This window comes from Trachemys scripta, chromosome 13 (genome assembly GCF_013100865.1).
Source record: "Trachemys scripta elegans isolate TJP31775 chromosome 13, CAS_Tse_1.0, whole genome shotgun sequence".
In the NCBI taxonomy this organism is placed as follows: domain Eukaryota; kingdom Metazoa; phylum Chordata; order Testudines; family Emydidae; genus Trachemys; species Trachemys scripta.
Genome location: NC_048310.1, coordinates 42320196 through 42333601, shown reverse-complemented (window position 1 = coordinate 42333601; position 13406 = coordinate 42320196). Strand labels below are relative to the sequence as shown.

At 45.9% G+C, this 13406-nt stretch overlaps 2 protein-coding genes across 14 annotated transcripts in view; one reads left to right on the top strand and one right to left on the bottom strand.

Moving 5' to 3' along the window:
- Positions 1 to 2064: 2064 nt before the first annotated feature.
- GINS3 (GINS complex subunit 3) lies at positions 2065 to 6619 on the bottom strand. Its single transcript, XM_034788722.1, has 3 exons — positions 6355 to 6619; positions 4601 to 4834; positions 2065 to 2633 (listed from the first exon to the last, which is right to left on the bottom strand). The coding sequence occupies exons 1-3, from the start codon at positions 6532 to 6534 to the stop codon at positions 2403 to 2405; spliced, it is 645 nt and encodes a 214-aa protein (XP_034644613.1). The 5' UTR covers positions 6535 to 6619; the 3' UTR covers positions 2065 to 2402.
- Positions 6620 to 6761: 142 nt separating this feature from the next.
- LOC117886576 (diacylglycerol O-acyltransferase 1-like) overlaps positions 6762 to 13406 on the top strand; it is a 46956-nt gene continuing 40311 nt past the window's right edge. For 4 of the 13 annotated variants that reach the window (XM_034788524.1, XM_034788520.1, XM_034788519.1 and 1 more), the window contains exons 1-2: positions 6850 to 7035; positions 12150 to 12270. In XM_034788524.1, coding sequence (XP_034644415.1) covers positions 6897 to 7035; positions 12150 to 12270 — 260 coding nt within the window. In that variant the 5' untranslated portion in view covers positions 6850 to 6896. The other 9 variants (XM_034788522.1, XM_034788529.1, XM_034788516.1 and 6 more) reach the window with 9 other exon arrangements.

Genomic DNA, 13406 nt, shown 5'->3' with positions numbered 1-13406 from the left:
ATTAAAAACAAAAACTCCAAAATCTAAGCCTAAATACTGACACATTTCTGTCACTCGGGTTTTATACTTTTTTTTTAAAAAACAAAATCAAAGGTTGGAGCCTTCTATCAACCTAGGAGTCATAGGCGTTAACTACATGGGTGCTCCGGGGCTGGAGCACCCACAGGGAAAAATTAGTGGGTCCCTGCTCCTCTGCCTACCTCCCAGCACTTCCCACCCAGCCGCTGCCAAACAGCTGTTTGGCCGCTCTGGGAAGGGGGGGAGGGGAAGAGTGGGAACGCGGCGCGCTCAGGGGAAGAGGTGGGGCCGGGGATTTGGGGAAGGAGTCGGAATAGGGGCAGGGAGGGGGCGGAGTTGGGTGGGGACTTTGGGGAAAGGATTGGAATAGAGGCGAGGCCTCGTGGAAGGGGTGGAGTCGGGGGCAGAGCGGGGTTGAGCACCCATCGGCAGGAGCAGAAGTCGGCGCCTATGCTAGCAGTGTCTCTAATGTGACTCGTGGCAAATGCTAGGGGAGCTGGGAGTCAAACAGAAGATGTTGCTATGCCAGCGGAAGTGTATAAACATAACACTCCTATGTTGGGGAGCGGTGTGAAGAACATGGTGGGTTCTAGCAACAAGACTTCGCTAACCCTGTGGCTAAGGTTTCCGAGTGGCCATTCTTCTCCTGGCCATGACTGATTCTCAGCAGCAGGGCAATTACAGAGAGACACTCTGTGTGAAGAACTTATTTCACGTGAAACGCTCATTTATGCAGCACAGAAATCCCAAAATAGAAAATATACAAATCCAGGCTAAAATTAGTTTCTTATAAAAATGCATCATTTTCATAGCATGCTGTCACTTAGCACAGTGGCATTTAATAATGTGCACGCTTGAACTCCCTCTTCATAGTCCACTAGCCGCTACTTCGTCTCCTGCAGTGGGACAGGTTGCCCTGTGCACTTCAGAGACCATGGCAAGTTGAAGATGTTGCCGTATCCAGCAGTCAGTGTCCTTTCTGACTAACTGCAGAGGCAGAGCTTTCACTCCTGAGGCCCAAAGAGTGGTCACTTGCCCATTCTGGGGGATCCCTTAGCCAACACTTACATTAAGTATTTGTGGACAAGAACAAGTTGCCCATACAAAATTTAGCTCTCCATGGGCCTGATCCCAAGAGATGCTGAAAGTCTGATTAACATCCACAGCTACTAATGAAGTCAACAGGGACTGTGAATGCTCAGCACCTCTCAGGAGAAGGCCCCTCTTGTTAGTTACTTTTTAAAGGGCTTCCTCCCAAGGAAGGCTAAGAAACACCCAGATAGTTTCTAATGACTTGTCCCAAGAATACCAATTCCAATGGTCCCAGGAGTAGCTTTCTAGAGAGGGAACCATGTGTTTCTGGGTGTTCTCCTGCCCTCCAATGTGACTCACAAGCAGAGCTAGGTTTTGAGGACATCTCCATATAGCAACCCTTGTGCTGTTTAATGAGTTCTAATTCCATTCGCTCCCAATGGCAAGAATGTTGTTTCCTCTCTGGAAATGCCAATAGATCAGAAGGAAAGAAACAACTCATTAGCTCTGCCTCTTCACCATTAGCCAAAACTAGCAATCAGGATAACTTCTTCCACGAACCGGTGTCCACATCACAAAAACCACCATGCATCTAGGAGTGAATGGGCATTCCATTCCCACCTGCTGCCCAGAGGTGGGCTTTCCGGGTATGAGGCATACTAGTGGCAGTGGGAGGTGGAGGCAGGGTGCATAAAGCTTGCAGCACCACTTCAACTGCTGTGTGGACAAACAGAAGGCAATCTCCACTGTACCAATGACAAGCATTAAAATCACATACGAAACTAAAGCAGCAACAGAATCAGCTAACAGCAGATGCTTACCCCTAACAAAGGCACATTAAGCCATAGCAAGAGAGAAGGGGATAACACAATGCAGTCTATACCACTCTTCTCCTCATGTTACTGGGATGTCCTCTGGAATCAGCTGTTCCCATATCAACACATTGGGGTATGTGTGGGGAAGGTGGGATTTGAGGTGGGGGTGAAAGTTGAAACTACATTTTCAGAATCCCTGTTTACAATTCCAGATCTATTTATATGATAAAAACAGTAAATATTAAATGATCCTCTTTCAGAAGAGCCTTTTATATCCACTCAGCTATAAAGCCAAAACTATTACCGTAACTCCATGGGAGAAGGTTGTGTGTGCTGTAAAACAATTGTGTGATGTATTCCGGTTATACTCGTCCTCTAGTCTAAAACGTGCTTTGGTCTAATCTGAAGATGCTGCGCAGAAGAATTTCAGTTAAACTGGGAGGAGAGTCTGTCCCTTCCCAAGGTTGGCTGGTCTCTCTTCTCTCTGACACAGAGTACCTCAGTGTCCCCTGTAGCAGTTTTGTGTCCTTCATGCTTTCAACCATCCATGTCTGTGAATTTTCTCTTCCTGTAATTCTGCACCAGGCTGGACGCTGTGATCTGAGAAGCCTGCCCCTTCTCCCAGCACTGAAAGTCATTCAGCCCTTTCTGGCCAGCTCGAAACAACGCTCGTTCCAGCTCATCCAGCTGTGCCACCAGTGCAGAGGTGTCCTCGTTGTAGGCATTCTGGGAGGAGTCCATGATGCGACGGAAACGGCCAATAAATGTCTAAGGGAGAGAAGCAGAATTACCAATGGCTAAGGAAGATTCTTCTTGAACTCAGGTGCTAGAGGCCTTTGCTTACGGAGCTGAAAGATCCAGGGTTCTAGTCCCTATGCTGTCTGTATGTACGCAGCCAAGGATTTGTTCTGGGCTAGCACCTGACTGCTGGTACTGAGCTCGACGTACTCAAGGATAAGCTTAACCTAACTGAGGTGGATGGATGAGTATACAAAATCCTGGCTAGAAAGTATGTGCATCACTGGGTGGAATTAGTTTTGGTCAAGCATGATTGTTGCCTTCTAGTGGCTGGCATGCTGCTACTCTGAAACCTACTAAAACATAATACAACTATAATTCCACCTCCATTCAAGTGGGAGAAGTCATTGGTTTTGGAGCAGGGGGCCTTGCTCGGCTGCAGCCCATTAATCTGTGGTCATGCATTTGTTACAATGCTGCTTAATGTTGTTCTTCCCAAAATTGAGCCAAATGAGACTCCTTTTTAAAGGCAATATTATTATTACTCCTGATTGCATTTACCAAACACAAACCTCCCTCTGCCTCAGAAGCACTTGGGATTCTGCTCAAACACTTTCACATTCAGTACAATTCAAAAACATACAATACATAAACAATACATTTAAAAAGCTAAACAAAGAGGGGATCATTTAAAAGATTTTTTTCCCTACCACCGGGGTAAAAAAAAAAAAAAAAAAAAAAGGATGTAATAAGTTACAAAGAAAGGAAAAAGGGTTAAACTCTCGATAATCTTTGGAAATTGGGTTTAAGATTACTTGGGAAACCATGCTTTTAGAAGCACCAGTCTCAAAATATGACTGGGTTTTATTTATTATTTCTAGTATATGCATTTATTTGGCATCTAAAACTTTGGTATTTGGGTGCTCTACAAGCACCAAATAGAGACTTTCAAACTCTCAGTGAGCGCTCTGAAATTTAGTCACACATTTCATTTACACTTCTTTGAACATTAGTTTATTTATGCCATGATCTACAAAACCCAACTCATCAACAGGGAGGAGGGACACTGTGGTGGGGCAGATCCTCACTCCAGTCAGGAAGGGGTTAAAGAGCTCTTCTAGGCACAATCAGCACCCAGCCCAGCACACCAGCGGAGCCTGTCAAGCCTGGTGATGAGCAGGTCCTTACAGGGGAGTATCCCTGCTCAGGGCAATGTGGCACTCAGAGGAAAGCGGAGCCCCGGAGGCTCACAGCACAGGGGCTGCTTATGAATCTCTGCCACCTTGACCCTCTGGTACGGTAAAAGGACCATCTTTACCTTGTTTTCTTTCTATTACAGTCCCAGGCACTCAGTCTGAGCCCCTCAGACACACAGACAATTAAGACCCTAGACTCCCCCCACTCTCTTCACAGAGACTATTTAACTTTTGCCTTGCAGAGAACAATGGGGTGAGCCTGTACTGCAGGATTATTGTTTGCCTTTTTCGTTTTGGATGCTGTTATACCAAGAAGTGAGCATGTAGGTGGGTGAGCAGCGTCCCTCAGATATACAACGAGAGGACTAAACGCTGCACTCCGAACCAGCAAAATCGTGATGCGTACAGCCAGGGAAGGATATCTGGGACCAAAGAGGCACACACTCTCACCCCAACGGGATGCTCTAGAGGTACAATCTCTGACAGATGCTTTGCATACTCTGTTATTAAGAAGTGATGCAGCAAAGTGGTTCCTCTTCTAGGTGACACCATGTTCCTTGTACAAAACTCACAGGACCAAATTCGGCTCCTGGATGAATACGTGTGAATCTTACTGAATTTTCTGGTATCTGAATACGCACATCTGAGGCCAGAGGGCCTGATCTTGCAGTCCTTACTCAAGCTAAAATCATGTTTTTATATGTTGTTTACAGCAAAGTTGCAGGAAATATGGAGGAGGCAGCAGCAAAGAAAAAGGAAACCAAATCTACCAAAGGAACTAGACTTGGTTCAGATACTTGCCTGCAGTATAGTCTGAGCTATCTCTGGATTCTCGGGATTGTCAAAATTCAGGAGCTGGGAGCCAAAGCCATAGTAGTATGGCCCCATTTTATGCAGGTCAACCACATTGGCATCAGCACTGAACACTGTCCGCCAGCCTTCCTTGTAAATCTTGGGCAGTTCCACTGAAAGTGTCCTCCGTTTGTTGTCATACAACCCTTTTGCTAGCCACAGGGGTATTTCCACCTTTGAACCCTGCATTCACACAACAGAAACACCCCCCCCCCCCCAAAAAAAAATAGGTAAATGAACTTCGATCAGGATAACAAATAAACATGAGACTCAGATGAATACTGAAGTTTCACACGGGAATGATTTTATTTCAGTCTGCAATAGTGGAAAATAATGTAAATCATAGATTTTTGGTTGTCACTGGCAAAGTCCGTAGGCATAAAATTTATGCTAGAATGAGTGCCAAAGTATGAGGCACAGAAAGACAGCTGCATGTGTAACATGTATAATATAAATAAAAAACAATATTGCAGTGTAAGGAAATTTACAAGGGGAGCCCCTGATTCTGCAGACATTTTCACGTATGTCTGGTGGCACCTCAAAGACTAACAGATTTATTTGGGCATAAGCTTTTGTGGGTAAAACGAAAGCTTTTACCCACGAAAGCTTATGCCCAAATAAATCTGTTAGTCTTTGAGGTGCCACCGGACTACTTGTTGTTTTTGTGGATACAGACTAACACGGCTAGCCCGATACTTTTCACATACACCTCTACCCCGATATAACGCAACTTCGGATATAACGCAGTAAAGCAGTGCTCCGGGGGGGTGGGGCTGCGCACTCCAGCGGATCAAAGCAAATTTGATATAACGTGGTTTCACCTATAACGCAGTAAGATTTTTTGGCTCCCGAGGACAGCATTACATTGGGGTAGAGGTGTATGTGCAACTTTGCTCATGTGATTCCCCGCAATAGGATTATTCTGGGAAGTAATTTTACACATACAATTTATTTGCAGGGCATGGTCCCTAGACAATAACCAGAATTTAAACTAAATTTTTGCGGATACAGACTAACACGGCTGCTACTCAGAAACCAGAATTTAAACTAAACATCTAACCAACAGTAACTACATTCTCTACCAAAAATTCTCACTTCACTGCAATATTTAGTGGGCATAACATTGATAGGCCCTTAAAAAAAATACCCCAGCCACAGTAATTGCATTAGTAAACGCATTCTACAGGCTGAGGGTATGCTATATAAATAAGTACTTTCTGATACTGGTTTGAAGCGACATTACCCTTTAATGTCACTAAACAGCCCATAGATCTCAGATCAGACTATGGGGTGGGGTAAAAGGGGCCCACACCGAGCAGTTTGCAGCCCCTCTAGTCTTTAATGCAAACGGGCATAGAGCCTACTGCGATGTATTGCACCCCAGGCCAAACCTGCCCCCCCCCCCCAGGGTGCAATCCCGCCTTCGAGCAGAGACCTCCAGTAACCCGCCCAACGCCGAGCTCACGGCGGAGACTGCACTTCCCAGCATGCCCCGCTCCACCCCTGAGCTCAGCCCTCGGCCAGAGACCCCGCGTCTCCTCATGCCCGAGCCCCGGCGGGCAGATACAACGCGCGGCTCCCGCCTGCCCAGCCCACGTCAGCGCCGACCCCAGCGCCCGCCCCGCTCTCTCGCCCACCCGCCGGTCTGTCACGTGGCCAGGCCCGGTGGCTGCCGGGAGCTGTAGTCCCCGGCGGCGGGTTACCTCCGGGATGCCGTCGCTCTGGCCGGCCCCCGCGCCCTTGCCCAGCACGGCAGCCAGGCGGGGCAGGGCAGCCTCCACGCGCCCCGGCAGCTTCTCCTGGGACATGAGGATGTCTTCCAGCGAGAGGAAATTCTCCTCGGGCCCCAGCCCGGGCCCCACTGGGAAATAGGCTTCGGCCATGGCGGGGCGGCGGCGCGCTCCAACCCCGCGGCTCCCGCTCAGCCGCGGCCAGGCAGAAGCAGCCGCTAGGCCAGGGGACGGACAACGCGCATGCGTCCCTTTCTCCCCACCCCGGAGGCCGGCCGCAGCGCCAGGCGAGAGCAATCGAGGGGAGAGGGTGCGCGCGCGCGCGCGCGCGCACGTGCCATCAGTCACACGCTGCGAAGAGCCGCGATGGGTGCCCGCGCAGCTGGGAGTTGCCACTTGCGAGGCCAACGGTGTTGCACCCCGGCCCCGCCCGATGGGGGAGGGGCGCTGCTTCCCGACCCCGCCCGATGGGGGGGGTCTCCTGCCCCGCGGGTGCTGCACCCCCGCCCTGCCCGATGGATCGTTGCGGGCGGCGCGAGCGGGGCTGGCGGGGCGCGTGCTGCCTCATGACTCTAGCGGGGGCGGCCGGTAACCGACAGCGCCGCGGCGTCGAAACGCGGGGCCAGGGGCCAACGGGAGGCGGAGCATGTGAGGGTGAGGCCCCCTGCCGTCAGTAGGGGGCTAGGAGGGGGAGCTCCCCTCGGACGGGGGGACCCCCCAATACTCAGTGATGTGCCTGGGGGGACCCCCAATACTCAGTGATGTGCTTAGGGGGCCCCCAATATTCAATGGTGTGCCTGGGGCCCCCCCAATACTCAGTGGTGTGCCTGGGGGACCCCCCCAATACTCAGTGATGTGCTTAGGGGGCCCCCAATATTCAGTGGTGTGCCTGGGGCCCCCCCAATACTCAGTGGTGTGCCTGGGGCCCCCCCAATACTCAGTGGTGTGCCTGGGGGACCCCCCCAATACTCAGTGGTGTGCCTGGGGGACCCCCCCAATACTCAGTGGTGTGCCTGGGGCCCCCCCAATACTCAGTGGTGTGCCTGGGGGACCCCCCCAATACTCAGTGGTGTGCTTAGGGGGCCCCCAATATTCAATGGTGTGCCTGGGGCCCCCCCAATACTCAGTGGTGTGCCTGGGGGACCCCCCCAATACTCAGTGATGTGCTTAGGGGGCCCCCAATATTCAGTGGTGTGCCTGGGGCCCCCCCAATACTCAGTGGTGTGCCTGGGGGACCCCCCCAATACTCAGTGGTGTGCCTGGGGGACCCCCCCAATACTCAGTGGTGTGCCGGGGGGCCCCCCCAATACTCAGTGGTGTGCCTGGGGGACCCCCCCAATACTCAGTGGTGTGCTGCAAAGACACAGTGTATAACAGCTTTAATTCTAAACCAAATGGACCCACTGCTTCCTGCTCCCCCCCCCATCACCAGCTCTGCCCCTCCCATTGCACCCAGGCTGGCCCCTGGGGACACCAGCCGCCCTCTAGGGATACCAGGCCCCTGGCTCTTCCCAATGCCCACATCCCTTCCCCCTGCCCCCCCGGTCCAGACGGGCAGTTTGCATTTGCGTTGAATCCAGCCTTGATCTGGGACAGGTTGAGTCGTGATGTCATGAAATGCCCGCATGAGACAACGCCACCCCCTTGCCGTGGCGTAATAACATTGCACTGGCAGGAGGTAGTGTTCAGGCTAACCTCCAACAGCCCTGCATGCAGGACCACTCCGGTGAAATCAGGACAGTCACGTAAAAGCCCGGCCTCTTGGGAACCTCTCGCTTCACTACAAAGTTGTGAAGAAAGGACCTGGGAATGACGTTGCACCGAAGAGTTCATTGTGCTGTACAGACACGTAGGAAGACAGTCCCTGCCCCAAAGAAGTTACAGTTTGTTTAGATTTTTAAGATCTAGGGAGAAATTCTGGCAAAATTCTCATTGACTTTAATGGGACCAGATTTTCATCCCTAGTGAATTTAAATTAAAACTAAAAACATATCATTCAGAAGCTTTAGACTGCTCTGTCTAATTTGATGGCAGGTCTCTTCAGTGGAGCTGGTTGGCATGAGAACATACCTCCATCCCATAAACTGTACTGGCTTCCCTCATGCAAGTTATTTTTAATTTAATGTAAAGCCCTCTGGCCTAGAATCTCAAAGGTATTTAGGCGCCTCACTCCCATGGGGGTGAAGTGTCTCGATACCTTTGAGGATCTGGGCGTGATTTGGCATTTGTCTGTTTTAGAGTGTGGCCATCTCTTTTGTGATGGCTGAAATCAGCTGGAGTGTTTTTGCTGACTGTCTAAGACAGGGGTCGGCAACCTTTCGGAAGTGGTGTGCCGAGTCTTCGTTTATTCACTCTAATTTAAGGTTTCGCGTGCCAGTCATACATTTTGACGTTTTTAGAAGGTCTCTTTCTAAAAGTCTATAATATATAACTAAACTATTGTTGTATGTAAAGTAAATAAAGTTTTTAAAATGTTTAAGAATGTTCATTTAAAATTAAATTAAAATGCAGAGCCCCCCGGACTGGTGGCCAGGACCCGGGCAGTGTGAGTGCCACTGAAAATCAGCTCGCATGCTGCCTTCGGCACGCGTGCCATAGGTTGCCTACCCCTGGTCTAAGATCTTGATGCAGGCAGTTCTTGGTTGGAAGGTCCCTGTCTGTGGAACTTTCTCATTCAGGCAGGTGTCAGATCTTGAATTTGTTAACCTTCAGCATGTTGTGCTAGGCTCATCTTTTCAGCTAAGCCTTTGCCGACTGGATCTAACCAGAGGCACTGGGACAGGTTCACACGGATGCGACCCAGGTAGTGGGTCGCTGACAGCAGGAAGTCAGCCTGGAGAAGGGGCATAGTGATACAAACCATCCTTGCTTCTCTTTCCTTCCTTATCAGAACCCTAGGGGAGAGCACAACTGCCTGTATTTGAGGTTTGAATCTTTTCGTCAGTGCAGCCACTCTGACAGCACAGGGGAGCTGCAAATTGCACTCCATTATGCCCAGGGGGTGAATCTGGCCCTATCCACAAACTGTATGAAGACCACAGTGAGTATGAATTGGATCTGTGTGGTTAGGTATTCCTTTTTTTCTTTGGAGTGGAAACAAGGGTCATTTTGCTTAATAAGGGACATAGTGAAAATCCAGACAAATTAATATCTGTGCTAATTAGGTTTAAGTAGATCTTAATGATCTCTGAATGCCAACGATTTAATTATTAAATTGTTTTCATGCAGAAGCAGGATATTGGATTTGAATTCAAATGCCACATTCGCTTTAGTGCTGTAACTCAATAGACCAGAAATAATGCTTCTAGGTTAAAATCACACTCTTTGGGCCAGATTTTGATCTTGAGTAAACAAGTATAACTCCAGAGTAACTGCACTGATTTAACCGGAGTTACTCCAGACTTACACTGGTATAACTGAAAGCAGACTTCTTTTGTCCTTGTCTTGCTTGTTTAGAAATTTTAAAATGTTTTACATTTTATTTGGGAATTCATGTTTTTCTCTTTGCTTAATTAAACCTTGTTTGCCCTGCCTTTAATTGTGCAGGTTAGAAATAAAACAACATCAAAACCCCTGTACTATTACGAAGCACAATAATCTATAAAGTAACAGAGCTTTTATGTCATTGATAAATATTTTACTTTCCTTGTATCAGGGTTTATAGCTATGTTTATCAATCTCTGCTCATACAAAGCTTTGAGTAGATTTTAAAGAAACATGAGCATCGGTACACCGTGGGAAATGGTGATTTGGGTTGTTCCCACAGTTTTTGATTAGTTAAGCAGAATGATATTTTTGAAACTCACTCTGTTTCCCTTCCAACCAAAGACATACTGGCAAATGGATCAGGAATGAATCAAAGGTATGGGGTGGGATTTTGAAAAACACTAAGCCGCTTTCAGTAGGAGTCAGGGCCTAATTCTCATCAACGTTCTTGAAAATTCCATCCTGTTTCTAGTGTGGTCAGTATTAAAGTTGAAGGGTGATAACTAATGTAGCCAAAACCAGACTAATCTGAAAAAAAAGCCTGACTAGAAGAACAATATAGGGAATACTGTGATCATAAGACTTTTTCAATACATTTTAATGAACACTGGCGCATGATGATTTAGCCATGAATTGCAAAATTTCTCCCTAGTGGTTTAAAAATTGACGGCCTCTGATTCAGTGTGAAAGACTGGTGGCTCTCATCCTCTCTTTGAAATGTAGCTTTAAGTTTAGGTCCATATTTGGCCAATTTGTCAGAGATTGACTTTTCATTGATTTTGAGCCTCTCCGATTGTACCACTCTTACAATTGAATACAGCCAAAGTTTTAGAGTAAACTCGGCTTGGATCCATGCAAAATATTTGGCCCCAAATAGGTTCATATATTTGTGGGATCAGATTAGCAAAATGTGGGGAGCTTTTGAAACATGGGTCCTAGCCTGTCACATGTCCCCCAACCTCCACCTTTGATTCTGGTTTAATCTGGCCTGGCTTGTTAAAAGAGTGAGTGGGGAAGTTGAGTCTACTCCGTGGAATGGATCACCCAGCTGACCCTTTTTTGTGCAGAGGGTTGGGATTCTGTATGCCACTCTTTGTTTTACTGGGAAAAATAATAATGGAAATGTATAGATTGAACTGGGATTATAAAAAGTGTGTGTGATTATTTCCCATGAACACTTGTTTTTTATCATCTTTTGAGGGGTGAAATCAGTCATTGTACTTGCCAACTAAAAATCTACATTTGAATCTTTCAAGATTTCCCTTTAAAAATGTATATATATCAAAAAGAGAAAGAATAAAGGAAGAGATTTTGCAGTTCATGACTAACTCCCCAGTCAATGTCACTATTTTTATTACTTTTACATTCTTATGATCACAGTGTTCTCCATGGAGCCGTCTGCTCAAGCTGGTTTCAGGCTGGTTTGATATTGTTTTGACTGTGTTCATTTCCACACTTTTATTTTGATCAAAATCAAACCTGCTAAAACAGCCAAATTTGCAACACTTTGTTAAATCTTGTATTATCTATTTTGTTCAAGGAAAATGTCATCAAAAGTTTTTTTTAAAGTACAAAATGTTGAGCTAAGAATACACACTTGGATTATTTACTCATTGCTTAGATACTATGGTAATAGGAGCCATACAAAAAACATAGGTAGATAAAAAGTAACAACAGTTTTTTGTGAACTCCAGTATGCTGAAGTTGTGAAAATCCAAATGAACCTGATTTGTTAGTTAGCTGAGTAGAAAGGACATACACAGACCAAAGAGCAGAAGGAATATCTGCATATGTGTATGCAAATATAACACCCATACGTTGCCAGTTTTAGAATGTCTCAGGTACATTAAATCTTTGCAACAATGCAATGCACAACTGGTTGGCAAAAACCAACACCAGAAAAAAGATTCACATAAAAATGAAAAGGTCAACATTTTGTCTTTTTCCCTAGTAAGATTCCAAGTTTTCATCCATTGTACAGAAAACAGTTGGTATATTTCAGATAGAAGTCTTAAATATTGTCCTTGATTTGTGATGAGACAGAGAAATTTTGGAATAATTTTATTTCCATCCTTGCACATTTTCCAGAGGGCTGGTATAACAGATTTCAAGAGTCCTTTTTAAAGGACAGTTTTGGATGAAGAGTCTAATTGACAAAATTGGACTAAAAAAAAATCCCTGTTTAATCGGGTCATAGGAACAACGTCTTTGTGCTGAAAATGGACGTTTGCAGAGATTGTGAAAAGAGAGGATTGTACAAATGGAGTCATCTCTTTTTATAGGGTTTGGAATCAAAATGTCCGGAAAGAGAAAAAAGAAAATTAATATTTCCATCAATCCCGAGATGCCTCAGCCTGAAATGAATGATACTGAAGTGAGACAAGACGACCCAGAGAGACTGAGGTACAGGGAAAACACAAAGATAAAAGAATCACATAATTTCAAAGAACACTCTTATACTTATTACAGGACTACTCTGAGGCCATATCTACATTGCAGGTGCTACAAGTGGCACTGGAGCAGTGCTGCTGCTATGCCGCTGTAGCGTAGACCTTTCCTACAGTGACGGAAGGCGTTTTTTAGGGCTGTCAAGTGATTAAAACAATTAATTGTGATTAATCGCACAATTTAAAAAAAATTAATCGCGATTAATCATGCTGTTAAACAATAATAGAATACTATTTATATAAATATTTGCGGATGTTTTCCACATTTTCAAATATATTGATTTCCATTACAACACAGAATACAAAGTGTACAGTGCTAACTTTATATTTATTTTTATTATAAATATTTTCACTGTAAAAATAAAAGAAATAGTATTTTTCAATTCACTTAATACAAATCCTGTAGTGCAATCTCTTTATCATGAACATTGACCTTACAAATGTAGAATTATGTACAAAAAATAACTGCATTCAAAAACGAAACGATGTAAAACTAGAGCCTACAAGTCCACTCAGTCCTACTTCTTGTTCAGCCAGTCACTCAGACAAACAAGTTTGTTTACATTTGCAGGAGATAATGCTGCCCGCCTCTTGTTTACAATGGCACCTGAAAGTGAGAACAGACGTTCTCATGGCACTGTTGTAGCCGGCCTTGCAAGATATCTACATGCCAGATGCGCTAAAGATTCATATGTCCCTTCACTCACCATTCCAGAGGACATGCGTTCATGCTGATGATGGGTTCTGCTCAATAACGATCCAAAGCAGTGCGGACCAACACATGTTCATTTTAATCATCTGAGTCAGATGCCACGAGCAGAAGGTTGATTTTCTTTTTAGGTGGTTCGCGTTCTGTAGTTTCCGCATTGGAGTGTTGCTCTTTTAAGACTTCTGAAAACATGCCTCATCCCGATCAGATTTTGGAAGGCACTTCAAATTCTTAAATCTTGAGTCAAGTGCTGTAGCTATCTGTAGAAATCTTACATTTCTTTGTGTTTTGTCAATCTGCAGTGAAAGTGTTCTTAAAACGAACAACATGCTGGGTCATCATCCGAGACTGCTATAACTTGAAATATGTGGCATAATGCAGGT